At 51.3% G+C, this 25,333-nt stretch overlaps 10 protein-coding genes across 10 annotated transcripts; 6 read left to right on the forward strand and 4 right to left on the reverse strand.

The window, feature by feature from the left end:
• Positions 1-123: 123 nt before the first annotated feature.
• Positions 124-4,793, forward strand: COCSADRAFT_23544 (uncharacterized protein; the record flags this gene model as incomplete). The annotated part of the gene is made up of 9 exons (XM_007698241.1): positions 124-136; positions 201-341; positions 398-456; positions 510-667; positions 1,171-1,285; positions 1,353-3,023; positions 3,072-3,215; positions 3,493-3,582; positions 3,630-4,793. 9 exons carry the CDS (start codon positions 124-126, stop codon positions 4,791-4,793), a joined length of 3,555 nt encoding a protein of 1,184 aa, XP_007696431.1.
• A 2,153-nt stretch (positions 4,794-6,946) lies between these two features.
• COCSADRAFT_285039 (uncharacterized protein) lies at positions 6,947-8,978 on the forward strand. The gene is made up of 3 exons (XM_007698667.1): positions 6,947-7,157; positions 7,221-7,583; positions 7,636-8,978. The coding sequence occupies exons 1-3, from the start codon at positions 7,103-7,105 to the stop codon at positions 8,964-8,966; spliced, it is 1,749 nt and encodes a 582-aa protein (XP_007696857.1). The 5' UTR covers positions 6,947-7,102; the 3' UTR covers positions 8,967-8,978.
• COCSADRAFT_285040 (uncharacterized protein) lies at positions 8,979-9,320 on the reverse strand. The gene has a single exon (XM_007698668.1). It carries the CDS (start codon positions 9,189-9,191, stop codon positions 8,991-8,993), a length of 201 nt encoding a protein of 66 aa, XP_007696858.1. The 5' UTR covers positions 9,192-9,320; the 3' UTR covers positions 8,979-8,990.
• Positions 9,321-9,831: 511 nt separating this feature from the next.
• Positions 9,832-12,747, forward strand: COCSADRAFT_33988 (uncharacterized protein). The gene has a single exon (XM_007698323.1). The coding sequence runs from the start codon at positions 9,933-9,935 to the stop codon at positions 12,423-12,425; it is 2,493 nt and encodes an 830-aa protein (XP_007696513.1). The 5' UTR covers positions 9,832-9,932; the 3' UTR covers positions 12,426-12,747.
• A 156-nt stretch (positions 12,748-12,903) lies between these two features.
• Positions 12,904-13,622, forward strand: COCSADRAFT_196988 (uncharacterized protein; the record flags this gene model as incomplete). Its single annotated transcript, XM_007698669.1, has 1 exon — positions 12,904-13,622. The coding sequence occupies exon 1, from the start codon at positions 12,954-12,956 to the stop codon at positions 13,620-13,622; it is 669 nt and encodes a 222-aa protein (XP_007696859.1). The 5' UTR covers positions 12,904-12,953.
• Positions 13,594-14,937, reverse strand: COCSADRAFT_33989 (uncharacterized protein). Its single transcript, XM_007698324.1, has 2 exons — positions 14,875-14,937; positions 13,594-14,823 (listed from the first exon to the last, which is right to left on the reverse strand). The coding sequence occupies exon 2, from the start codon at positions 14,798-14,800 to the stop codon at positions 13,757-13,759; it is 1,044 nt and encodes a 347-aa protein (XP_007696514.1). The 5' UTR covers positions 14,801-14,823; positions 14,875-14,937; the 3' UTR covers positions 13,594-13,756.
• Positions 14,938-17,081: 2,144 nt separating this feature from the next.
• On the reverse strand, positions 17,082-19,538 carry COCSADRAFT_110558 (uncharacterized protein). The gene is made up of 2 exons (XM_007698670.1): positions 19,343-19,538; positions 17,082-19,286 (listed from the first exon to the last, which is right to left on the reverse strand). Exons 1-2 carry the CDS (start codon positions 19,441-19,443, stop codon positions 17,441-17,443), a joined length of 1,947 nt encoding a protein of 648 aa, XP_007696860.1. The 5' UTR covers positions 19,444-19,538; the 3' UTR covers positions 17,082-17,440.
• Positions 19,539-19,666: 128 nt separating this feature from the next.
• COCSADRAFT_33992 (uncharacterized protein) lies at positions 19,667-20,965 on the forward strand. Its single transcript, XM_007698325.1, has 2 exons — positions 19,667-19,830; positions 19,900-20,965. Exons 1-2 carry the CDS (start codon positions 19,717-19,719, stop codon positions 20,827-20,829), a joined length of 1,044 nt encoding a protein of 347 aa, XP_007696515.1. The 5' UTR covers positions 19,667-19,716; the 3' UTR covers positions 20,830-20,965.
• A 13-nt stretch (positions 20,966-20,978) lies between these two features.
• Positions 20,979-22,257, forward strand: COCSADRAFT_285070 (uncharacterized protein). Its single transcript, XM_007698671.1, has 2 exons — positions 20,979-21,832; positions 21,897-22,257. Exons 1-2 carry the CDS (start codon positions 21,128-21,130, stop codon positions 22,170-22,172), a joined length of 981 nt encoding a protein of 326 aa, XP_007696861.1. The 5' UTR covers positions 20,979-21,127; the 3' UTR covers positions 22,173-22,257.
• Positions 22,258-22,914: 657 nt separating this feature from the next.
• Positions 22,915-24,644, reverse strand: COCSADRAFT_351877 (glycoside hydrolase family 7 protein). The gene is made up of 5 exons (XM_007698672.1): positions 24,172-24,644; positions 23,970-24,105; positions 23,799-23,919; positions 23,412-23,751; positions 22,915-23,360 (listed from the first exon to the last, which is right to left on the reverse strand). The coding sequence occupies exons 1-5, from the start codon at positions 24,592-24,594 to the stop codon at positions 23,013-23,015; spliced, it is 1,368 nt and encodes a 455-aa protein (XP_007696862.1). The 5' UTR covers positions 24,595-24,644; the 3' UTR covers positions 22,915-23,012.
• Between the last annotated feature and the right edge of the window lie 689 nt (positions 24,645-25,333).

The raw sequence follows: 25,333 nt of genomic DNA on the forward strand, positions 1-25,333 counted from the left end.
ATAAAGCCAGGTCAGGTCTACCTCTTTCAGACCTACACATCCGTCTCCCACTTTGTCACAACAGCTACATTGAATCCCATCATAACCAATCTACATATATATTACTTGCATCTATCAGCCACAATGGGTTTCTGGGGTGAGTTGTTTGCCAACATACCTTTGCAAAACCCTGCGGAGTAGGATGCTGACAAGCAGCATAGACAAGAACGAGGACAATTACCAGAGGGTCTACGAGAAAGAAAACTTTGAGGAACACAAGTCCAGCTTGGGCCATGAGATGATTGCTGGAGGAGCAGCCTTTGCAGGTTTCAAGGCTTTTGAAGACCACCAGCGCAAAGAGGGTATGTGACGGCTAACACATTATGTTTATGCACCCGTTGCTAATTTTTACTACCAGGCAAGCCGGTATCACATCAATTCGCCAAAGAACTGCTTGCAGGTTTTGCAGGTGCTGAGGTATTTTATGCCTCAATTTTTTTATGCCTCAATATAGAGACTGACAGTTACAGATCGACAAGCTTGCCGAGACCAAGGGAGCAGACTGGTTCGACCAGGAGAAGGCAAAGCGCGACGCGAAAGAGCACGCTGAGCGCATGTACGACGAGCACTACATTGATAACCATGGAGCGGACCAATACGACCCCAACCAATACCGTGCGCCGGAGAGGTTCGAGAGGCGCGGATGGTAGACGGGACTACTAGCAGCTTACGCTTATTATGAACGCTTATGTACTCTACATGCACCTTTGCTTTTGTTTTTCATGCTTTTTTTTCGTTGATTGTGAAGCAATGTCCAATTTTGGCGGTGTCTGAGACGCCCTGAGTCTAGATGCCAATCCACCGGATACGGTTGAAGATCCGGGACGGTGATTTGACGAATGATGACGTGCGGACCCTTTTTGCCAACCGCCAAGGTGGGCGTGATTCGTGGGTTCGAGGACGAGGAGAGATTCCCCTCAGCTTGCCAGCCAGCCGCCCTCGCAGCGCCATTGAGCCTTTGGGTCGTCGTACATGAACAGCTGGCCTACGAGCGCCGATAGGTTCGCCCACGTGTTGAGTTATTAGCTATTACCGGCTGGTAGCGGACCGCACATGTATCACGAAGGGACGCGCCGTGCCTGTCACTCGTCGTTTTTTCGCTACTGACGCGCCCACAAAACTGCCATGAAGTTTGCAAAGTGAGACAAGAAAACTGCGCGCATGGCCACGCACGGCTGCTGACTGTGACAGGGAACTCGAGCGCGATCTTGTGCCGGAGTGGAGGCTCAAGTATTTGGATTACAAGGTGCGCTGCCGTTATCGGGCCCGTTAGCCCGCGATTAGTATTGCCCATGGACTGATATTTTCTCTAGCTGGGCAAAAAGAAGCTCAAGGCCATCGACCGCGCCCTCCGCCATGTGGAATCGACCCCCCGACTGCGCCGACGTGGTGTTGCTAGTGTACTGCCGTCGCCGTTGGACGCCGCGCCCAAGTACACGTACCTGAACCGGGAGCACACGCACCAGGGCAATGCCCGAGATACAGAAGACCTGAGGGCGCTCGCTATTACCAATACGCGCAGCCGGAACAGCTTGCAGCGGAGGACGGACGGTGGCCAGGCCAGTCAGGGCAGTCAGCTCGGCCGCACGCCCGAGGAAGAACCCTTGAACCAGGGACGACGCGAGCTCTCCTACCTGGGCAGTAGCTATGGCAGCTTCGCCGCTACCAGCCCTCCCAATGGTACACAAAAAGGCTTTACGGGCAAGAGCAAAGCCCCGCCATCCTTGAAGCTGCCCGGCGCTGCCCTTGACCCAGAGAATGTCTCTCCCCACGTTGGCTTCTCCCGCGAACCCCTTACCAAGGCAAAGACTGTGACGCTGCCGCCACCCGCAGAGCCAGAGACGGATAACGCTTTCGAGGTGGGCAAGACGAGGGCACCCCAAAAGAGTCACCACTCCTTACCCGCAAAGTACAAGAGCGTCTTCAGTCCCAAGCGCATGAACTCGACGCCGGGGCCTGTCAATTCGTCCCACCCACGACCCTCAGTACGCCGCCTGTTCTCCGCCAGCAACAAGACCCCTCCAGCTAGCCCAAGCGATGTGCCGCTTGAAGCATATCGTGACTTCGACTTCCGTCAGGCTGAGTTCTTCAACTTCCTCGACGGCGAGCTGGACAAGATTGAGAGGTTCTACAAACAAAAGGAAGATGAAGCCACCGATCGTCTGGCTGTCCTGCGCGACCAGCTTCACATCATGAGAGACCGCCGCATCGATGATATCATCCAACGACAAACCGACAAAATCAATGCCAAGATGCACAAGAAACACGAAGATGACCATCTCCTCAATGGAGGTCAAGATAGCAGCCGAGGCGAGGAAGTTCAGCACAGCTGGGTCAACAGCAACGTGCTGAAGGATACACTCATGAGCCCTATCGACGCTGCATTCGAAGCCATCAATGCGGGCAAGTACGGGAAGAGCACCAAGAACATTGCTCAACTCACGACACCAGCTGCGCTCCGACCTAGAGATCATCCGGACAGCCGCCGTGACTTTGCTCGTCGCCCCGAACTGCCAGAGGTGCCTTACAAGACAGCCAAGCGGAAACTCAAGATAGCGCTCCAGGAATACTATCGTGGACTGGAATTGCTCAAAGCCTACGCCTTGCTCAATCGCACTGCCTTCCGCAAAATCAACAAAAAGTACGATAAGACTGTGAATGCACGTCCAACATCTCGCTACATGAATGAGAAAGTGAACCAAGCCTGGTTCGTCAACAGCGATGTGATTGAGGGACACATTCGAACAGTCGAAGATCTATATGCAAGATACTTTGAAAAGGGCAACCACAAGGTTGCCGTCAACAAGCTGCGCGTCAAGACCGCACGTGCCGGTGACTATACCGACAATACCTTCCGCAACGGCCTTTTGCTGGCCGCAGGTACCATACTGGCCCTCCAGGGTATTATCAAGGCAAACAGCATAGCCGACTTGTATGACCCAAGCCCAAGCATATTAGCTGTAGATACGAGCTATTTACTACAGGTGAGAAGGAAAGGGAACTTTTGTCCCTGGCCGCGCTAATGTTGTCAGATCTATGCCGGATACTTCATTATCAACTTCCTTACGCTACTCTTCTGTCTGGCGTGCCGTGTTTGGCACGAGAACAAGATCAATTACGTTTTTATCTTCGAATATGATACCCGCCACCATTTGGATTGGAGGCAACTTGCAGAGGTTTGTGCATTGGGCAAATAGATTGTGATCGAGGCTGACTCGTGGTAGATTCCTTGTTGGTATTTGTTCATGCTGGGACTGTTTATGCAAATCAACTTCCATCAAGTCGGTGGACAGCGCATGTATCTGTACTATCCCGTCATTCTTATTGGGATATCCATTGCTGTTTTGTTCAATCCCCTCCGGGTATTTTACTTTCGGACTCGAATGTGGTTGTTGTACTCACTGGTAAGCTTTGTGTATCTTATCGCACATGGATTTGCTGACACCTTGTTAGTGGCGGTTGATACTTGCTGGTGTGTATCCCGTTGAATGGCGAGACTTTTACATGGGTGATATGTTTTGTTCCTTGACGTACAGCATGAGCGTAAGTTGTAAGCAACCTGTTCGACCACATGTTACTGATTTTTCTAGAATATCGCCATGTTCTTCTGCCTATACGCACAAGACTGGAACTACCCGCCGCAATGCAACTCGTCTCATCTGCGCGTCACTGGTTTTCTTTCTGCGCTTCCCGGTGTGTGGAGATTGCTACAGTGCCTCCGACGATACAAGGACACTGGTAACAAATTTCCCCATCTGTTGAACGGTGGAAAGTATACGGCCACCATTTTGTTCAATGCAACGCTCAGTATTCATCGTATGGATAGCCGGACCTCAACCAAGGCTGCGTACATTACCTTTGGAATCATCAACGGTATTTATACGAGTTTCTGGGACATTTACTATGATTGGAGTCTTGGCGATCCTCGTGCAAAGTACCCCTTTTTGCGGAAAGAGCTGGGGTATAAGAAGGCCTGGTGGTACTACACAGCCATGTGCATTGATCCAATTCTGCGGAATATTTGGGTCTTGTACACGATTGTGCCGCTCCAGAATTCACATCCCGCAGTGATGTCGTTTGTGGTTTCACTTTTGGAGGTACTGCGAAGAGGCATGTGGTCAGTGTTCCGTGTAGAGAACGAGCACTGTACCAACGTCGGGCGGTTCCGTGCTAGCCGCGATGTTCCTCTGCCATACTATGTTCCTTCGTCTGCGGAAGTGGAAGAAGACCACTCATCTGGTATTCCTCGTGCACCAACGCAAGTTGACGAAGAACAGCCTGGCGAGGGACAGCCACCAACGCCAACTGAAGCCAGTCTACGTCGCCCGGCTACGGCTACAGGCTCAGAAGTAGATGACCCGCAGGCGTTTGCCCGCAAGCGCCGTGGTGTCCAAGACGAATTCCGCCCCTCGCCCTTGCAGCGCGCATTCACACATGTTGGCGATATTTTCCGCGATGCCCACGCTCAGGACTTTGAGCGCAAGTTGAAGCCGGAACTCGGCCGGGACCCGCGCAATAGCAGCAAGATGGACGATGATAGCGATGACGAGTCAGACAATGACGAGGAAGCAGGTGAGCTTGTCAATAGCAGTGGCAGTAACAGCGATGGTGCGAGGAGTAGAGATAGCGACGGCGAGGACGATGTGGAAGACGAGGTGCATGATGGGGAAGAAATGAGTGCGCTGGCGAGGATCCGAGAGGACTTTGCCGTGGGTGTGACGGGGGCACATTCTGATGGGACAGATCTTACTTGACGACGTTGTTGTATATGGAATGTGGTAAATACAACGTTTTGTCTCTCATACTTGTTCCTGTCATTGTTGTTCTAACGAAGCAAGCGCGTTTTCCTTCATTCTTTAGATATTAGATTTTATGCTTTTTTTTCTCGTCTTCTCCAAGTTTTGTTCCCCGGTGCAGTGCAAAAGAATCAAGGCCCTTGCCCTGTGTTTTTTTCCTCACAGGCTAGGTATAGCGTGGGGTTGGGTGGGTGGTTGTGTGACGAGTAGGCGCAGCCAGCAGCAGCGCAGCAGGCGGCCGGAATGAAGCGAGGTGCGAACTAATACCGTTTGAGCAAGGTGGGGCTGTCCGCGGGATAGCGCTGGGGGCAAGAGACATGGATGTTGGCAAAGTCGAGGTCGTCACGACTTATTCTTGTTATTACAATTATGATTGTTTTGGAGTGGAAATTGAAGAAAAAAAAGGAAATTGAAAGGAGCGAGTTTTTTTTTCGGGATAATTTGCGTGATGGGTATGGTGAGAGAGGGCATGGGGCTTTGTTGAATCTCGATCCCACGCATGCACACACGTACGTTGTGCTCGGGTAGGCGCGACTCTATTCAAAGCAACGCTTGCATGGGGGGGGGGGGGGACAACGGGTATCGGGACAAAATGTCGTGTTCTTGAATCATGGCGGAAAGAAAGAAATAAAAAGACACAGCATTGAACTATGTATGTAACTAACGGGCGACTAGCGCCAGGAACAAGGAGTATGTACACGCGCAGGAATGCAAAAAAGGGACGATGGTTGGTTACAGTTTGTTCTTGTGCGCGGGGGGATAGAAGCAGAAGCCGCGGAAGGGGGAAGAGTGGTGCGATAGGCGAGGCTGGTGAGATCGCTGTTCCGCCCGCTTTGAGGCAGACTTGGTGCATGTGGTGGAGAAGGCCAAGCCAGGCACGGGGCGGGCGGACGGGCAGGTAAAGGGGGCTAAGAAGAAGAAAAGATGGTTGACGTAGGTGTTTGTTGCATGGTAAACGTGCAACGAGCTTGGACGTAACGCGATATCACGTGAGGAAATGGGAGGCGACAGGCACAAGTATGTTGGTGGTGGTGGAGTGGGTGAAGGACATACAAGAGCCGTGATTGGGGCAATTTGGGGGGTTGGAGTAATTAGCGGCCTGTCACGCTGACTATGGAAAACGGTCTGTGTAAATGGGAATGCTTGGCGGGGTAGCTGGACGAGGCGAGGCGATTGGTGTTTGGTGTGTGGTGGGAGAGGGAGAGGGCGAGTGCAGCAGGCCACGGACAAAGCATGCGGACTCTGATGGCAGCCATTGGCGCGCAGAGTTATACAGAGACGACAAGCATGAGCAGCGTGGAGGCCTCGTGATGGCTGGCGACGCCACCGGGTAACGTGGGATCGTGATATGCGTGACATGTTACTCAACAGATTTTCTATACGAACCCACGACCTTCCTACAAGGGCATTCCGAAGAGCTGATGGCATGGTGGTTGGGGCGGGCCAGGCCTTGGGATGAGGGAGATAAAGCAAGGGCAGAAGCTAGTAGATAGCAGGATAGTAGGAATTGAAGCGCGGCAACCGTGTAATACCAAGCAGAGGATAGGATGGGATGGGATGGGATGGTGCGGCAACAATGGCAGATGATGGCAAAATACGGTGAGCAGGCAGTAGGTAGGCACATGGACAGTCCAGCCTGGGGTGCCAGGGTTGGTCTGCCCTCGATGAACTGCATCGCCGCTTGGCAGCGAGTAATAGTCGCTCATGACGCATGCACCAAACCCGGCAGGGGCGACCCGTCTGCGTGTTTGGGGCCACAGCAACATGCGGCCTAGTCGACTGCGAGTGGGAGCGAGACAGAGAGACAGCTGCGAACGGCCCCATTATCATCATCATCATCATTATGTCGTCGGCGACAGAAATATATACTTAGATATATAGACATCTAGTACGTATACACATATGCTCGACATGTGATCCCATGTATACAATCAAGTACGCGCAAGCACACCCCGCATGTTAACCCCTCCACCAGCTGCACGCACAACGGCGAGGCTGCAGCGCCATTGTCCATGGTGGTCGTGGAATGCAAATGCGCCAGAGACTAGTCGGGGGTGGGTGGGCACGGTGCATGTCACTCACTGAGGGGAATCATCGGCCCGTGCTTGCTCCCACCTTCTCTCTAGCGCGCCGTGATAAGCTCCATGCTCATCTTGCCTTTCTCTGCCCGTAAATCCTTGATTTCCGTCTGTTTTGCAACAAGAGGCGACTCTGCTCGTCCTCGCTCCTCCCTTCCCAAATCCTCTAATTCTTAATCGACCGCAATCATGCCTCCAGACCCAAAGGACGCCCCGTTTCCCACAAAGCAGCTCATCATCATCGGTAAGTCCAAATTATATCCCAACGTCACAGCCCCCAACGCCTTTGCTCACCCCGGCACCACAGGAATATGTCGATTCTCCGAGCCTCTCGCTTTCAATTCTATCCTCGCCTACTCTCCCAGGATGGTTGAGGATCTCGGCATGTCGCACCGCGATAGTTCTTTTTACGCTGGCCTGCTCGTCTCGGCCTACGCCATCGCAGAAGCAATGACTGCCCCGTTGTGGGGTATGGTTTCTGACCGCTATGGCCGGAAACCCATTGCTCTCAGCGGCCTCCTGGGCGTCGCCCTCTCAAGTCTGGTCTTTGGCCTTGCCCCCACTTACTGGGTCGCCTTGCTTGCCCGCTTCGTCGGCGGCGCACTGAACGGCAATGTCGCAATCATGCAGACCATGGTGGCGGAAATGGTCAAGAACCCAGCCCATGAGCGTAAGTTGTCCTGCACCATTTCTGTCGCCAATATTCAGCTAACCTACTACAGCGCGCGCATATGCGACCCAGCCCTTTGTCTGGACTTTGGGCGGCATCATTGGTTCGGCAATGGGTGGTTTCCTCGCCCAGCCTGCACGACAGTACCCAAACACTTTCGACAAGGACGGCCTCTTTGGACGCTATCCCTATTTACTGCCTAACCTTGTTGCCGCCGTTGGAATCCTGCTCGCCATTCTTCAGGGTATGCTTTTCCTAGAGGAAACTCTTGTTCGCGAGGAGAAGCCAGAGGGAGAAAACGGAATTGCCGACTACCACGACCACGTTGACCATATGGCCACCATCAACGAAACTCCTGTCGACGAGAGGAGCCGCCTTCTACCACCACCTCCAAACCACCAACATCTTGGCCGCGACCCTCGCGGCTCAACCGCTGGATCTACGCGCCACCGTGGCTCCATTGCCAGCTTTACCCGCGATCGCTTGGCTTCAATCTCCGTTTCAGGCAGCATTCGCCATATCCGCAAGCGAGCCTCGTTCATGGAGGAAGGTATGCCCATGCCCTTTGACCAGCGCTTTGATATCCGCCGTTCATCCTTTGGAACCATGCATTCGATCAAGATCCAACAAGATGTGCTCCCTATTCGCGGCGGTCCCACCCCCAAGCCTCGTCGGACTTTTAACAAAACCGTCGTCATGGTCATCCTCGCAATGTCCATTCTCGCCTTCCACCAAATGGCCTTCTTCTCAATCCTTCCAGTCTGGGTCCTAGACGACCACAGCCACAGAGGTCTCGACTTTCACGGCGGTCTCGGCCAGGACATTCCTGACGTAGGCACCTTTCTGACTGTCAATGGTTTCATCACGCTCTTTGTTCAGGGCTTCATATTCCCCATCTTTGTAGAGTGGGCTGGAGTCTGGAATTCCTTCATCTGGATGATCGTCTTATACCCCATTACGTACCTATTTGTTCCGTTTATCACCGCCTTTCCGCCCATATTCGAGACTACCGGTGTCTACTTTGTACTCTTCTTGCAAGCCTTTTTCGGAATCGTGGTTTTCCCATGCGCTCTGATTCTGATGAAGAACGCCATCCCATCCCCACTAGTCCTAGGTCGCGTCAACGGCCTCGCCATGTCTGCATGCTGCCTGGCAAGAACTATTTCCTGTCCATTGATTGGACTCATCTACTCTCTCGGAGGCTCAGCAGCAGCTTGGTTCAGTCTTGCTGCCATAGCTATCATTGGCGCGATCCAGCTGCTTTGGGTTCCCAAGGAGGAGATTGGCTCCGTTACCATTGATAATGGCCTCAAGAAAGTCCTTCATGACGATGCTGACGAGGATGCGGTCGACGATATTTCCATCATTGAGTCTGTACGATAACAGATGTCACCTTGACTTACGACTTCATTGTTTCCGATAAGGCGGATCTCGGAGCAACCGTCTCAGAGTGTCTTTGAATTTTTTTTTTCTTCTTTCCTTTCCAGTTGCATGGTCTCTTGGCGTTTTTGGTCGGTCTCTACATGTTTGCGTCTCGAACATCGGGCATTTCAGCGACTCTCGCGTATCACGTGTCCTCACTTCCGATTCCATTGGCGGGTGCCGCATTCATTTACACTTTGTCCGTTCTCTTCTAGCAAACTGTCTAACGTGAGCGCGATAGAAGTTAGACAGCGCACGGTCAATAAGATCTACAAAGATCTTTGACGGACCCGCAGTGGATCAAATGCTAGGATGGTCGGCTTTAATAATCTGACCGAGTTTGCTATTTGCTAGTACGCGGGCAACTGCTGGGACCCAGTCACAGTCTTGCATTTGCCTTCACCTGCCGACCTAGAACGCAGTAAACCTTCTTCCAAATACAACATGTCGGAAATTGCAGGATCTGAGAAGAAAATGATATGCTATTGGGATGAGACAGAAGGAAAAGCAAGACGGGGGCACGTTGTCACGACATGCGGGAATGCAGTAAGACGGGTTATTTTTGATCCTGGCTTCCCGAAGACAGGGCGAAGGAATTACATCATAGCAACAAGTCTTGTTGTAGTTGGCGATAGAATCCAATACATTTGGGACCCATAAAATTGGCTTATGATACTAGTGTTGTGAAATGCAAATGCCTCACTTCCGAGGCGCAACGAAACGTGCATGGTGTTGGCCGGCCGCGGGCTGGCCGGCTCCCGGCTTGGCAGCACCGCGCAAGTGCAAGTAGGTACCTCTCTGCGGTAAGCTGGCCCTAGATCCTTCGCAACCGCCTACCCCAACGCCACACACGCACGAATCCCGGAGCCCGGTGATGCTTCTTTAGCAGAAGCAATTCACTATGACGCTTGACGCGGTAACGCGACAATGGATCATTGGGGTGACCCTTGGGCAGATAGTAATGTCGAGCAACAAAAGTCCCCGACCAAGAACGCGGTGATTTCACCTCCACCACCAACACTTGCGCCTGCCCCAGTGCTATTGAATGGGTTCCTTGACGATGCAGGCTGGGGGAACGAAGATGAGAGTTTTGGCGACTGGAGTGCGTCGACTGGAATCGGTGCTCCCAGCATCGCCCATGTAGACACTCGGCTACCTAGCCCGAGCCCCTTGAGAAACCACAACGTCGCTGAAGATACTTTACACTGGGGCGTAGACGAGGGAGTCAAAGATACCATACCGAATACCGAGGAAACATGGGCAGGAAAAAATGGAGAATCTTCTGACCTCGATAACGGCACTTCGGACACGTCAGAAACATCGACCACCATTCAGGCAGACGCAGACGCAGATCCAGACGCAGATCCAGAACGAAACGCGAAAGATGCTGCGACCCGGTCGCAACCTGACGACTCCGACTCCGCGCGACCATCTACATCGCAATCCGAGATCAGCCGCCATGAAGCGCCGGTCGAATCCTCTCGGACATCGCTTGAAGACGAGGAGGCTACTGCAAAGCGCACTATAGAGGACGTAGAGTCAAAAGAAGGCCACGGAAATGTTGACAAGAAGGAGAATGAGGAAGAGGGCCATGGCTCAAGTTCGGACAGCGATAGTACTGAGGAGGAATACGGAACTTCTACAGCAGACACGCTCCTGACTGAAAGTCCTCAGGATCGAAGTGATGCCGCTGAAGACGTAACAGGTGACTCCAAGGAAGACGAGCCCAGAAACTCTACATCGTCACGCACTGAGCCGACACCAGCATCCCCGCCAATAACCACCGCCGCACAATCTCATATCGGAAGATATCAGCTTGATGCTGCTCTTCTTGATGAACTATTCCCTTCAAAGAAAAATGAAGCGGAACTGGATGAAGCTCCGGAGAACCCGATATATTCAACCTCGGGGCGCAAGGCCTGGTATCGACTCACACGCAAGCAAACTATGAAGGAGTTCAATAGCGGCAACAGCGATGACAGCTACGTTCGAGTTACATGGCCGGGCTCTCAAGTCAGGTCTGAGGTTCACAAGACTGTAGCTAGGTGGGCGCGCGAAGACCGCATGTCAGGCACAGGACCCGGTGCCCGGGCTTCATTTTACTGGGACACCCCAGCACCAGTCGAACCCAGGATACCCAAGGGTCACCAGCGTACGAAGACGTCAGTCCCTACTGAGCGCATAAACGCACCAATGAGGCAAAGCCTTCCACCAATGGCTACAAACACGGCAGCTGCATTCAACTGGGCTTCTCCCACATCCACAAGAAACCCTTGGAAACAAGACAACTCAAGTCTGAGCTCGGTAGTCTCACTTCCTACGTCCAAGCCCACTGCTATACAAAATGAGCGAACGCAAGACTCCCATCCTGTCTCAATGGATCTTGCGCATGGTGTTGGAGAAAGACCAGGGTCAACGGTTATTTCCCCTGAAACACCCAATGTCGCGAACACAATACTACTTCCACCTCCGACCACAACGTCAGCAAGCTCATGGGGAGACACCAGCACTCTCGACACAAACAACGCTGTTCCAAAACAAAGCACCAATGTCCCCGATGACGAAGACGATGATTGGGGTGAGATGATATCAAGTCCCACCGCGTTTCCCCCCGTTTCAGCCTTTCCGAACTCTATATCCGCCACTCCTGATAATACTGTGTCAACTTTGGATTCAGCCCCTGAAAATTCGCCACTTGAAGATTCATCAGCCGACGCCATGCACGCCGCTTCTATTGTTCGCCTGAAGAGTACAATATCGCCCACCTCTGCCGTATTTGGACGAAAGAGCTTTGTTCCGTTTGGTGCTGAACATGGCCCCATTGGACCTGTGATCTTGAAGCCGGTCAAGCGGTCTGTCGCTTCTACACCCGAAAAGTCCAAGCCCGAGGCGCTATCAGTGCCATTACGGGCAACTCCTCCACGTAAAGCACGGGAGGCGACGCTAGTACGCGAAGTGGAAAAGACATCTGATGTTACGACTAAGGATCTTGAGCCTTCAGCAGAGAGTATGGTGGATGACTTTTCTGTGTTCGAGACCAGCACTTTAGAGTCGGAGCCTGTTCAACCTATGACTCCGCCTCGAGCTCCAATGAAGCCCGAGCCGATAGTTGATTCATGGGCAGACGCGGATTTCTCAATCTTTGAATCAGCTCCAACAACAGCGATTGCACAACCAAAAGCAAAACATGAGCCTGGAGATCCTTTTTCTGTCTTCCAGACTCCTCCACCACGACCAAACAGCGCTGCATCTTCAGCCAAGACATTTACTCGGTTATCACCGCCGCGCGTTGTGACACCGCCGGCCATCCAGCCTCTCACGGGCGCTACCAACTCCGCCCAACGGCGGAAGAACGAGGAAGAGAGAACGATTAGAGAAATACTGGCCGGGTTACCGGATTTGAGTTATATGTTGCGATAGAAAGATGTTATTCTTTCCAGTGGCTTTATTGGCATTGTTGAGGCCTTTTGTATTGCATATCACCTGGCGTTTTGGGGGTATGATCGGAGAATTCATATATAGGACTTGTTTTTTTATTACACTGGTTGAGATCATTCAGAGATCATGGATCATGTTTATATGTGTACAATTGGGTACTTTTTTTCATTATTCCGCAGAGTATAGAGGCTAGCACTCATACACGATGGATTCTTTTTACTTGTTTTACATGTACATCTTTCCACTATGATTGTGTCGTTGCTTGCATACTATCTTTCTAACAATCACATGTTGTTATGAGCACTGACATGCACTTTTGTGCGTTGTGCATACTACGATGAATAGAACAACTAACTACCCAAAGATGCACAAAGTTTTGAAAGGTAATAGATCCCCACAAGCACTACGTCATCACTGACTTGAGCATTCATCAGCATGTCTATCCAGATCCAACCTTCCACCCAACATAACCTACACACCGCCCCCATCGAATCTCCCAAAATCACCATTATGCCCCCACTAATCCACATAGTCCGCCACGGCGAAGCCCTCCACAACACGCACCCCGCCTACCCCCACCGTGACCCTCCCTTGACAAAATCCGGACACTACACCACAAAACACAAGCACCTCCCCGCCCACCCCGATCTTATCCTCATCTCCCCCTTAACCCGCACCATCCAAACAGCCTTGAACATGTTTCCCTTTCTCTCCTCCCCTACACCATCCATCCCCGCACACATATGGCCTGACCTCCGCGAAACCCACTCTACCAGTCCATGTAACCAGGGTTCGCCACGCAGCCATCTCGAAGCGACATTCCCGCAACTCGACTTTTCGCGTTGTCGCGAGGAGTGGGATTATGAGGGGGAGAGTGAGGATGAGGCTGTGGCGAGGGCGGAGAGAGTGAGGAGACGGGTCAAGGTGTTAATGGAGGAGGAGGGGTATGGGAATGTTTTTTTGGTTACGCATAGGGGGTTTAAGGGGTATTTGGTGGGGGGGAGGCGGTTTGGGCTTGCGGAGGTGAGGACGTATCGGGTTTTTGGGAAAGGAGAGGAGGGGGAAGAAGAAGAAGAAGAAGAAGAAGAAAAGGGGAGGAGGTGGGGGGTTGATTGGGAGACGGGGGTGGAGAGGGATTATGGGCCGACGGTTTGGGTGCTGGATGGAGGGAAGAGGTAGTAGGGTGGAGTTGGGGATAAAGTCATGTATTTCATTGATATCAGCATTCTTGTAGTGTGGACAAGAAAGAGCCCTATGCTAAAATCGTGAATCCTCTAGTAAGGATAAAGTTGCATATGCCAGATGAAACCCATCTAGAAAGTCTTGAACTTTCCGCCCAAACTTACAAACTTGCCAGACCACTTGCCGTCAGTGTAGTACTGCTGCCACACCGCATCGTCGAGTCCAATACCGAATACATCGATACGTCCCTTGCCCCACGAGACGGCAGCTGGAGCACTCTTGAACTTGCCCGTCATTCCCTTCCAGTCACCCAGCCATTTGTCGTCGTTGAATGACTTATTGTACATCTGGTCGTCCAGGCCGATGCCAAAAACATCGAGGCGTCCCTGGTCACATGAAACAACCGAGGGGGTGCTCTTGAACTTGCCACCTATTCCCTGCCAGTTGCTGGTCAACCACTTACCCTTGTCGAACGCCTTGTGGTACATCTGGTCATCCATGCCAATGCCAAAGACATCCAGCCTGCCAGGCGCCCGCGAGACAACAGCCGGCGGGCTCTTGAAAGCACCAGTCATCCCGGTCCAGCCAGGCGTAGTCCACGCATTGTTCTCAAACGCACGGTGGTACATCTGGTTGTCCATTCCGATACCGAAAACATCAAGTCTGTCGCTACCCCACGAGACGGCTGCTGGGGGGCTCTTGAACTTGCCCGTCAGTGGCTCCCAGCCATCTGACTCCCACTTGCCGCCATAAACCTTGCGGTACATCTGATCGTCCATGCCAATGGCAAAGATATCAATGCGTCCATTGCCCCAAGATACAGGTACAGGCTGGCTCTTGAGCTCACCGTCGGTACGCTGCCACTGGTTGTTGATCCAGTTTCCACCCGTCTTGCGGTGATTGCCCCACGTCTTGCGGTACAAATGTTTGTCCAAACCGATGCCGAAGATGTCGAGACGGCCGTGGCTCCAGGAGATAGTGCCGGGGATCTGCATGAATTTGCCTTCAAGTGGCTCCCATGCGCCACCGAGAGAGGGCTTCCATCCGTCCTGGCCCCGGTCGAATTGCTTGCGGTACATTTGGTTGTCTGTGCCGATGCCGACGAGGTCGAGGCGGTCGGGGCCCCAGGACTCGATTGAGATCCAGGAGCGCATGGGGATTGGCATAGAACCCATTGTTGGTTGTTGTTTGTGATCTGGTCATGTCAGGATTAGAAAGGTGTGGGGAACTGAGGGGCGAAACTGACTTGAATGTATCAGGAGAAGAGTGGGTTGGCAGTGATGATGGGAGGGTTGGAGATGTTGTTTGTGTCTCTTTACAGTGACTACACGGCGAGTATTTATGTTGCTTTCACTCTCTACGAGGCATGTATGGTGTCTTTTTTTATTCTGCCTCTAGTCGTCATCGGTAACTTCAAAATCAACAAATACGGGATATGCAATGTCCATCTCTACAGTCTCCACCACGACCATATCGTTCCGGCAATCATGACAAGAGGCGGTGAAAAGACTCGGTCGATTGCTAGATGGTACGTCTGCATCATGCCGGTCTAGGTTTTGTGGTGGATGACCTGTGTGGCTGCTTGTTACACATCTGGGAACTGTATCCGGGCCTACTGCCCGGAGAGAAGGCAGCAAGTTGATCTTGGTGTTGATCTCATCGGTCAAGTCATCCGGACCACATAGCAAATAGTGTTTTTTGCTTCAATTCAGAAGATCTTGGCAGTTCATACATCTAGCAGCAGACAAGAAAGGAACTTACAAACCCTATCCTCCACTGTACCAGACAAGCAGCCAACTCCACACTTTTCTGTACCGTTGATTGACCCTTACCAAACAACAATATGACATGCATATTGGACCCTCATCGATAACGTCATATACATGTACCACGCTTAGTGCAAATGATCCGATTGACTAAAACTCCCTTCTGGTGAATCCAGCAAAAACACATTCGTACCAGTACTGCATGTAAGCGAACAAAAGGTCAGCCAGCCATTGCTTGTGTAACCACACTTCCCATCTATTCCTCGCCTCACAAACATACACATGATCTCGAAAAACAAAGAAGCTCACAGTGTGGCGTACGCAGGGCACATTATTGATTCAAAAGAAACCTTGCGTCGACTAAGTACGCACGTTACCGCTTACCCGTTTGTACGGAATCTGTTCTCCAACACTACAATCCAAACCCCCATATATACTCACTACACTCCAAAAGTACCCAACCGTTCGATAGTCCAATAAAATAGCCTGATCAACTCCTCAGTCTTCAGCCCTCAAAAAGTAGTTGTTGTTCTACTACGTACGCAAATATCTTACCTCCACCTTAGCAAAACAAGAGAAAAAAGCAATCATTCTACCCCGCAGCCAGCACACTAGCACGCCGCATTTCCCCCTTCCACACCCGCATCCGCATGTGCATACTGATCCTTGTTTCGTAGGGACGGGCCGTTAGCAACACGTTGGCGCCAAGGTGGAGACCGGGGATGGGTTCGGCATCCCGAGAGATACTTATTTTCGTGGAAGCGATTTTTGATAGAGACTACTACTACTACCACTACTAGTTATAGTAAAATGAGAGTGCGAGAATTACATACATAGTAATTTGATTTAGAATGCCGTTTTCCATAGGTAGAAAAGGGAGAGAGTGGAAGCCCTTTCTCATCGTCGGAGGATACATCCGGCCTGGGGAATTCTCTGCAGTTGTGGGGCTGGGCTTTTGACGCTGGTGCTGGAAAGGGAATATGGGCACGGCTTTGCCCGCTTCCTTTGAGCCGGAGTATTTGCTTTTCTTTGTCGGAGCGGCTAGGGGTTGCTTTTTCGAGGTGGTGCTTATATGTGTATACTGTACGTCTAGATGTACATCATACTGCAGGGTGTATTATGCATGACTAGTAGGTAATTGGCGGTTAATAGGGTTTTAGTGGGCAAATTTACTCACTCAGTCTTAGTACAGTGAGCCTTTTCCCTTGGTTCTGGAGTGCCTGCATTGATTCTAAGAATTGCTACATAGAGGAAAACGATGATTGGCCCGAGAGATGTAATTCTGGTGATGATCGGACCCATGTCTTACTGGTTAAAAGTAGAGAACAGTCTGGAGTAGTCTGTAAGCTTTTAATCTGACATACTGCACACATGACGTATATCCTTGCTGACAGCTATCGATCCAAGGTTCAGATGTATGCGCTGTTGTATCTGCGCTGGCGTATCTAAGTTATCGTATCTAGATAGGGTTTACAATGGAGAGCCGACACTATCATAAGAGTGATGAAGTAGAGGCAGTTCAGTAATTTTTATGCTCTCTTAGTATAGAGGAACGAGGCATAAGGGGTCTGATAGGATACGGCACTTAAGGCTGAAGACGTTACAGTTAGTCGGAACTCTTGACCTGTCAATATGCCAAAAGACTGTTGGGGCTTTTTCACTAATTGAGTGCGGGCCATATAAAAAGTTTCCACGTAAGTCTTTTGATGTGCTTTTTTTCTAGAGCTACGTAATATCTGCAGAGTACATCCCTCACAGACAGTGAGGTAATAGCGGATCAGACAGATAGAACTCAATCATGTCTCAGTACCATCTATTTCCAAGGCCTGCAGTTGTATGTACCGCCAACGCTGCATGCAGGTCTATTTTCAGGAAATGTCGTTTTCCCTGTTATGTCAACAAACCACACGTTTTGCAAAGTTCAATACCGAAGTGAGAGTAATGTGTCAGAGCATTGAGATAAAAGTCCAAGAAATGGCATTTTTTTGCTTGGGTATCATACCTGTACGCCTGAAAATGCTCAGTTAATCCCTACACACTAGATGCTTTTCAATCTGCTTCTTCTTCGTCCCCTGCTCGTCCCATGCGTGCTCTGATGTCTCGTACAAGTGCTTTTGCATCCTCGACTTCCACGCCGTCTTGGCAAAGCTCGTTTGCAAGCTCCATTGCCCTTTGGTACATGCCACGCATATACTCCCAACGTGCGAGCCACAGCCTAGCCTTGCTTGTCGTAGCAGTTACACCAACACCGCCTGCGCCCTCCATTCCGGCTTCTTCAAAGTCGGGGCCTTCCTCCTGCGCAAGGACAAGTTCCATATATGCTGCGCACTCGTTCATGTTATTCATGCGCTCGTACAGGAGGGCAATCTGGTATAGCACATCGGGATCCAAGACGCCTCCGGCAAGTCCAGAGACTTCGCCACTATCAAACGATGTACCGACGCCTGCATCATAGTAGGAACCAGCGACCAATGCACGCTTGTAGGACCGTATTCCATTCATGACCTTGCCGACTTTGCCAAAACATTGTCCAACAGCCATCCAGAGCTTTGGATCGTACGGCCGTAACGCAGCGGCGCGTTGGTGGTAAAAGAGCGCATACGAATGCATTTCCAGCACTTCGTACGTTTGTCCCAAACCGTACCATGCACGATAGTCTTTGCGGTTGACATCGACAGCCCGCCGGTACGACTCAATGGCGGCATGGGTGTTCTTCATCTCAACGAACTCGTGGCCCATCAATGTCCATGCTGACAAAAAGGTGCGATCGAGTGTCAGAGCTCTTCGAAAGTACATGACGGCCTTTTCATGCTCAGATTTGAGTGAGTAGTAGTTGCCCACCACACAACACGTTTCTGGACGAAACTTGTCCGTGGAAGTGGCTAGCTGCGCTAAGAATGCAAGTTTGGGTCGCATACCCATGACATAGAGTATGTTGGAGTAGTTGTCTAAATGGTCCACTCTGTGGGGATCGGAGATGAGGAGGTCAGAGAAGATCTGTTCGGCATCATCAAAGTCCTTGTTGTGATAGTGGAGTAGAGCGCGTTGAGTCTTGAGAAAGGCCGAGGTGGGAAAAATGGTAAGAATCTGCGACAGCGACGAGTGTATCTGCTCACTGACGACGTATAGCTCCTGCGAAGATGTGACATGGAAGATGAAGGTCATGAGATTTTGCGGTAGACGCGCGACGATTCGGTTGAGATCTTCGGTAGTACTGAGCAGTGCCTGCAACTCTTGCCATGCCCCCCAATTGTACGTGTATTGATGAAGACTCTTGACCAGATAGTCAATGGCGAGCTGCTCGTTCTTTCCTTTGGCCAGCACCATGCCATACAGATACTCGAGCCAGCCTTGCGGTTGTCGCCCGCTGCTGGGGAGATCTCTGAACCACTCGTCCAGGACAGCTGAAACAACTGGTAACTCTTTGTTCATGGTGACGCCTCCATCTTGGGGACCCAATATCATCTCGCTATCCTCGTTCATGCGCTTCTCACCCGCAATGTACTTGGCGTACAGGGCCAGGAAGAGCGACTTCTGGCTGATGCCCTTGACTGTATCATTGGACAGCTTTCCCTTTGTTGGCGTAAACATGGTAGCCTTTCCCTTGGCCGACTTGGACTTTGACGTTGGGGTCGACGAAGGATGCGACGCGCCCTTAGGCAAGGGTCCCGGGAGAAAGACGGCGGCACATCGATCATATTCGCGACAGTCAAAGTATGTTTTTGCAAGGAGGAACCTGTGCGCCTCACGCGCTTCTAGGCGGGCTTCAGTAGCGTCTTTGGGCACAGGTGCTGGTGTTGGTGGCGGGTGCGCGTCAGACATGGGCGAGTCGACATCCGTGTCTGAGCCATCATCGTCGTCAGGCGATGGGAGAGAGTCGAGCAGTTCTGCAGCCCTTGTCAACATCAGTATACACGCGCCCGCCAGACATCACCCAAGGCCAGTACGCACCATTTGGCCGAGTGATAGAGGCAGCGCTCGGTGCAGCTAATGACGGCGTCCTGGAGCTGGGCCTTGAGCTGGGCCTCGTCAGCCTGCGATAAGGTGCCCATGACGAACCAAGGCGAAAACAGGGTATCGCTAACTTGGACCCAATTCTTCTATATACAACGCGGTGATTACAGTCACTAGGCAGAGTTTCGGTGACCGATGGACGCGTTGTTGTTGAGCTGCCTGTCTAGGGTACGTCGCGGTGGGGCAGCAACCAATTGCCCGGTTTAACCTTTTGCCGGCAGACTCTCCAGACTACAAGTAGACACCGCCTCCATCAACATTTACTGCTGCCCCTCCCCATCTTGAACCGTAAGCCACCTTCTACCATCAAGATGCCGACCACAATAAACGAGTTTGAGAGCGTATGGCCACGCATTGTCGCGGACCTGCAGGACCACTGCAAACGATACAAGCTGCCCCAGCAGCCTCTTGATTGGTTCACAAAAGTACGTCTTGCCCCACTAGACAGCGAACATCTTCAGGGTCCATGATGCTCACCACGCCAAACCAAACAGTCGCTCGACTACAACACAGTCGGTGGAAAATGCAACCGGGGAATGTCTGTCATTGACACTACGTCCATCCTCCAGGGCAAGACGCTCGATCCCTCTTCTGAAGAGTACTTCCGCGCCGCTCTTCTGGGATGGATGATTGAACTTCTTCAAGCCTTTTTCCTCGTCTCTGATGACATTATGGACTCTTCCAAGACGCGTCGTGGAAGCCCTTGCTGGTACCTCGCGCCCAAGGTTGGCATGATTGCCATCAACGATGCTTTCATGCTCGAGTCTTCCATTTACGTACTGCTCAAGAAGCACTTCCGAGAAGAGAAGAGCTACGTCGACATTGTCGAGCTGTTCCACGAGGTCACCTTCCAGACCGAGTGTGGTCAGCTTTGCGATCTCCTCACTGCTCCAGAGGATGATGTCAACCTCGACAACTTTAGCCTCGACAAGTTCACCTTCATTGTCATTTACAAAACTGCTTACTACTCCTTCTACCTGCCTGTTGCCCTGGCTCTCTACTACTCTGGCGCTGCCACACCAAAGAACCTGAAAACCGCCGAAGACATTCTTGTCCCTATGGGCGAGTACTTCCAAGCTCAAGATGACTACCTCGATGCCTTCGCTGACCCTTCGGTCCTTGGCAAGATTGGAACCGACATCATGGACAACAAATGTTCATGGCTCATCAACCAGGCCTTGAAGAAGGCCAATCCCGAGCAACGGAAGCTGCTCGATGAGAACTATGGCCAGAAGGATTCTCAGAAGGAGGCCAAGGTCAAGGAGCTGTACCACGAGCTTAAGCTCAAGGAGTTTTATGAGCAATGGGAGGAGGAGCGCGTTGCCGATCTGAGGGCCAAGATCGCCCAGGTTGATGAGAGCGAGGGCCTGAAGAAGGACGTCTTTGAGATTTTCCTCCAAAAGATCTACAAGCGCAGCAAGTAACTCTTGGGTGAACTACTACAACGCCAGCAATGAGATACCATATGATTCCACGTTCAATTCCTACCGTGTCAACACTTTTCAAAGTGAATTCACATTCTCCACATGTATTCAACGTGTCCTGATGCAATGGTAAACCTAAACACGAAGTTCAGTTCCCCATGGGCTCGCCTAGCCTACCTAAAATAGCGCCATCCACAAGCGGCCCGAAGCGCCTCACCACATCCTACCAACGTCATCGCCATCACCAACCAACCATAAAAACGCCCAATTGCAGATCAACAGCTGACCATTCGCAACAATGTCTCGTACACAAGCCGTAATCTCTGTAATCGGCTCTCTCAACATCGACCTCGTCACACGCACCCACCGCGTCCCCGTCGCAGGCGAAACCCTCGCCAGCGAATCCTTCAACATCGGCTGGGGCGGCAAAGGCGCCAATCAAGCCGTCGCCTGCGCCCGTCTCTCACGCACAAAAGCCCAAGTCACCGCTGCGCAAGCCTCGGACGTCGAGGTGCGCATGGTTGGTGCAGTCGGCCAAGATGAATTCCACCAGTCGTTCTTAAAAGCACTGCGAGACGACGGTCTCAACACCGACAAAGTGGAGATTCTGCCCGGAAAGAAGACGGGTGTAGCTGTCATTGTAGTTGAGACGGGCTCCGGAGAGAATCGTATCATGTTTAACTCTGGTGCCAATGGGGATGTGCCTGTTAAAGATTTGGTGGATGACGATGCGAGTGTTGCCTTATTCCAGCTCGAATTGCCGTTGCAGGTTGTGCTGCATAATATGGCTGTAGCACGCAAGAAGGGGGTGGAGACTATTATTAATCCTGCGCCTGCGATTCCGTTGCCGATGGAGGCGTATCAGGGGCTGGGGCATCTCATTGTTAATGAGACGGAGGCTGCGATTTTGAGTGGGATTGAGAAGCCGGAGAATTGGGATGAGGTTGCTGGGATTTTCATTGCGAGGGGTGTGAAGAATGTGATTATCACTCTTGGGGGAGAGGTAAGTTTTTTTTCTCGTGTCTTTGAGAATTGATGGAGAGCTTCTTACTTACGGGATGTCACAGGGTGTCTTTTACAAAACAGCGAAACAACAGGCTTCGTCTCAGCAAGGTGTCATTGTTCCAGCACGCAAGGTCCAAGTTGTTGACACTACGGCTGCTGGCGACACGTTTACGGGTGCTTATACCGTTGCTGTAGCTCGCTGGAAGGTCATGGCAAAGGGTGCAGACTTCAACCTTGATGCTGCCATCGCGCAGGCGAATAGAGCTGCTTCGATGACTGTGCAAAGAGAAGGCGCGCAGTCGAGTATTCCATGGGCTGATGAAGTTCCAGAATCATGATTAATGGGCAGTTGTGGCTATCACGAGCAGACTCAGATATGCAGGCCAATAGTGAAACATTGTGGGAACATGCATAATCTATCCACATTGATTGCTCTATTTTTAAACAATATATCCTAGAGTTCAAGATACTCTGGAACAAAACTTCACACATCTCCATTCCCGTATCTCATCGGTGCCCACTGCAAGAACAGCAGTCACACTGATCTTCTTCCAGGTCGTCGCCTGGACAAGGCAGCCAGCAGCGATCTGCGTCGGGTGTGTGGTTTTCAAGCATTGCGGAAGTATGTAGTGAGTGGTATTGGTTAGGTAAATCGATGTTCGGGGGCGATGTCGGTACGTGTGTGTGTATGTGGAGTTGTAGGATCTGGGGCGCTGGATTCCAAAGTTTATGGGCGAGATATCGCTTATAATAGATGGAGGCGTGAGTGGGTTGGGTCAGGGCGACTGTGTTGAGTTGGAGATATGTGTTGTTCATGTCGGTTCAAGCGCAGATATAACGCAGCCGGGAGGGTATAAGGAAATGTGTTAGAGGAATAAGGCAGCAAACGACTTTCGAACAGCGCATGAAACATGATGCGTCACTTGCCATGTGGCCTAGAATGATGATTTTAATACTGCCAGCAATTCATCCTCCTTAACGAATCACAAATCAGAAAGAGAGAATGTAAGCGAACGTGACCCCAACAACGTGGGAAATCCAGCTGAGCCACAAACGAGAGAATGGTGGTGGCATGACCAGACTTGCATACGTACACCAGCAACTTCCAGCGCCACCGTAGAAAGCACCTACGTGGCTGCTTTTCCGCCACCTCCTAAATCCCCTTTCTTTTTCGACCCTTACTTAGGCTGCGCAAATGTACTTCCAATCGGCCCAAACTTGATGTTAGAAAATACAACCTGAGCATTAGGACTGTTGGCTTCCACATCAGCAGGCACACCGCTGCCGGCTTCGCATGCGCCGCGCGCCACACCTGGCTTCGCTGGATCCGCATCGACGGGGTATTTGCCATCGAGCCAAAGCATATTGGCGTAGTGGTCATCCCAAAGCGACATGACGAGGACCATGCCCAACGCCATACCCTTACCCATCGAGTCCATGCCGCCAAATTTGTTGAAGGGATAGATTTCTTCTTGGAACACTTCCTTCTGTGTGTCACACCACTGCTGGGTGATTGAGTTGCCTTTCTATTCATCTATCAGCCTGATACATCTTCTCTTTCGGATGTAACGACTCACCATGCCGGGAACAGTAGGCTCGGGGTTAGCAAAGACTTTACCGTTTTGTACGTAGAAGCGCTTGAGTTCCGTGAGTTTATTACCAGAGCCCAGGAACTGCGTTACGACTGTCATCTTCTTGGTGGTGTCGACGGTCTTGCCCCTGCCGTAAAAGTCCGTCACTCCAACGCGGTAGGGGTTGAAGTCGCAGCCGTTGGCGTCGCAGGTACCGGCGTAGCGATCAAGCGAGTAGGTACCACCGCATGTGTCGTCTACGCAGACGGAATAGCCCTCGGGCTGGCAGGAATGTGGGGTCAGGGCGGTGGCCATGGAGTTTGCCTCCCAAATGTCCATCTCGGCACTGAAGTTCTGTTAGTTATGACCGCTAGGAAGAGAGAATGGACTTACCAGCACGCGCCCTTTTTGCCGATGCCTGCGTTGGGGTCGGATGACGAAGCCGTCCAGCCTTCGGCATTGGCTTGACCGTCAATGTACTTCAAGTCTCGTGCGCACTGCGCATCGCAGTATCCTGTGGGTTGTAAGTGACCTGTGCACGTCTTGTAACTTCATACTAGGTACCTGTTCCGTATTTGGCACCTGGTGTTCCCTGTCCCTTCTGAGGCATAGAGACAAAGTACAGAGCACCATTTAAGCCGCATGGCAATTGTGAGAGATCGACATCGAAAGTGAATTCGTTGCCGATAAGTTGGAACATCTAAGGAGCAGAAATGTCTAGGTTAGAGAGTCTTTTAGATTCACGATATAGTGAAGGGAGACTTACCTCATAGTTGTTTGTATCCTTCATCAGATAAGTACGGGACCCAATGTTTGTCGAGTACTGGCCCTTTGTAATGAACTTGAGACTAAGGGAGTTTCCAGACGTCGAGATACCATAGGTGCCACGGTAATCGGAGCCTTCAATCGCGCAGTTCTTGGTGCATGCTGCATTGTCAGGACAAGCGGTCTTGTTCCACTCGTTGCCAGTGTAGCAGTTCGTGTAGCCCCCGGTAGAATGGAGCCAACGCCAGTTGGCATCAATGACGATTTCTCCATTCACGTTACTGCAGGACGTTCCGCCTGTGCCAGTGCAACGCTGCCACGTGATCTTGGGATGCGTCTCTGTTTGTTGGGTTCCAATGACCCATCCGGACACGCTATGAGCGGAGAGGGCCAGGAATGCCGCGGTGACAGAAACAAAAGACATAGCTGAAAGATTGTTCGTCGAGACTGAGCGCTTGGAAGCGGTAGTGACTGGATTTGTAGAGTGGAACGTTCATGTCTTATATATGCTCCCAGACCATGATTTGTTTCTACGCCAGCACAACTTTGAACGAGCTATTATGAAAGTTTCTTGGTACAATTCATCAAAGGCACTCTTGGGGTGGAGCCTTCAGTCACTAGGCTGAATATCCAACGGGCCGTACAATCCGAATATATCTTAAAGGTCTCACTATGACGGCACCCAAAGAGCTACAGCATCGTATGACCAACTTTCACATAGAACCCATTCGTTACTTCTTGAGTCGTGAAGGTGCGTAACCTTCGTGATTGGAACGTTTTCGCCAAGTAGTCAATACTCCGGTAGATGAAGTCAAGAGCCGTAAAGCTGGGGTGCAGTGCGGGGTTAGCGCATAACAGGCGCACTATGGCATGTGGGGCGGATGCAGGTTGGTGAAAGCTTAAACTAAGCTTCTTTGGTATTACGTTGGAGTTGTTAATATTAATTTGGATGTTGCACGTGGAGGCTTGGAACCGTTGTTCCAAGAACGCAGCAGAAGTGGCATGTGTGTTTGACAGAGTATTTTGTGGGGTCGACAATTAAAGATAAATAATGCAGTAGAGGCATGGCGTGAGACGGGGTAGCACAATGGGGGGCACATGGCGGATTTGCTCATTTAATGATATGGGGCGCATTCAAAAGGCTATCTTGAGGGTATTTTGAA

This window comes from Bipolaris sorokiniana (genome assembly GCF_000338995.1).
Source record: "Bipolaris sorokiniana ND90Pr unplaced genomic scaffold COCSAscaffold_3, whole genome shotgun sequence".
Lineage (NCBI taxonomy): Eukaryota > Fungi > Ascomycota > Dothideomycetes > Pleosporales > Pleosporaceae > Bipolaris > Bipolaris sorokiniana.

What these genes read in the sequence shown, in the direction of transcription:
- COCSADRAFT_285039 (XM_007698667.1), top strand. Translation starts at nt 7,103, where the DNA reads ATGCCTCCAGACCCAAAGGACGCCCCGTTTCCCACAAAGCAGCTCATC. An exon ending in AAAGCAGCTCATCATCATCG is followed by an intron (nt 7,158 to 7,220) that starts GTAAGTCCAAAT and finishes CCGGCACCACAG; the next exon opens with GAATATGTCGATTCTCCGAG. An exon ending in CAAGAACCCAGCCCATGAGC is followed by an intron (nt 7,584 to 7,635) that starts GTAAGTTGTCCT and finishes AACCTACTACAG; the next exon opens with CGCGCGCATATGCGACCCAG.
- COCSADRAFT_285040 (XM_007698668.1), bottom strand. Translation starts at nt 9,191, where the DNA reads ATGCGGCACCCGCCAATGGAATCGGAAGTGAGGACACGTGATACGCGA.
- COCSADRAFT_33988 (XM_007698323.1), top strand. Translation starts at nt 9,933, where the DNA reads ATGGATCATTGGGGTGACCCTTGGGCAGATAGTAATGTCGAGCAACAA.
- COCSADRAFT_33989 (XM_007698324.1), bottom strand. Translation starts at nt 14,800, where the DNA reads ATGGGTTCTATGCCAATCCCCATGCGCTCCTGGATCTCAATCGAGTCC.
- COCSADRAFT_110558 (XM_007698670.1), bottom strand. Translation starts at nt 19,443, where the DNA reads ATGGGCACCTTATCGCAGGCTGACGAGGCCCAGCTCAAGGCCCAGCTC. An exon ending in CTCTATCACTCGGCCAAATG is followed by an intron (nt 19,287 to 19,342) that starts GTGCGTACTGGC and finishes GATGTTGACAAG; the next exon opens with GGCTGCAGAACTGCTCGACT.
- COCSADRAFT_33992 (XM_007698325.1), top strand. Translation starts at nt 19,717, where the DNA reads ATGCCGACCACAATAAACGAGTTTGAGAGCGTATGGCCACGCATTGTC. An exon ending in CTCTTGATTGGTTCACAAAA is followed by an intron (nt 19,831 to 19,899) that starts GTACGTCTTGCC and finishes CAAACCAAACAG; the next exon opens with TCGCTCGACTACAACACAGT.
- COCSADRAFT_285070 (XM_007698671.1), top strand. Translation starts at nt 21,128, where the DNA reads ATGTCTCGTACACAAGCCGTAATCTCTGTAATCGGCTCTCTCAACATC. An exon ending in TTATCACTCTTGGGGGAGAG is followed by an intron (nt 21,833 to 21,896) that starts GTAAGTTTTTTT and finishes GGGATGTCACAG; the next exon opens with GGTGTCTTTTACAAAACAGC.
- COCSADRAFT_351877 (XM_007698672.1), bottom strand. Translation starts at nt 24,594, where the DNA reads ATGTCTTTTGTTTCTGTCACCGCGGCATTCCTGGCCCTCTCCGCTCAT. An exon ending in AGGATACAAACAACTATGAG is followed by an intron (nt 24,106 to 24,171) that starts GTAAGTCTCCCT and finishes TCTGCTCCTTAG; the next exon opens with ATGTTCCAACTTATCGGCAA. An exon ending in AGCCTACTGTTCCCGGCATG is followed by an intron (nt 23,361 to 23,411) that starts GTGAGTCGTTAC and finishes ATAGATGAATAG; the next exon opens with AAAGGCAACTCAATCACCCA.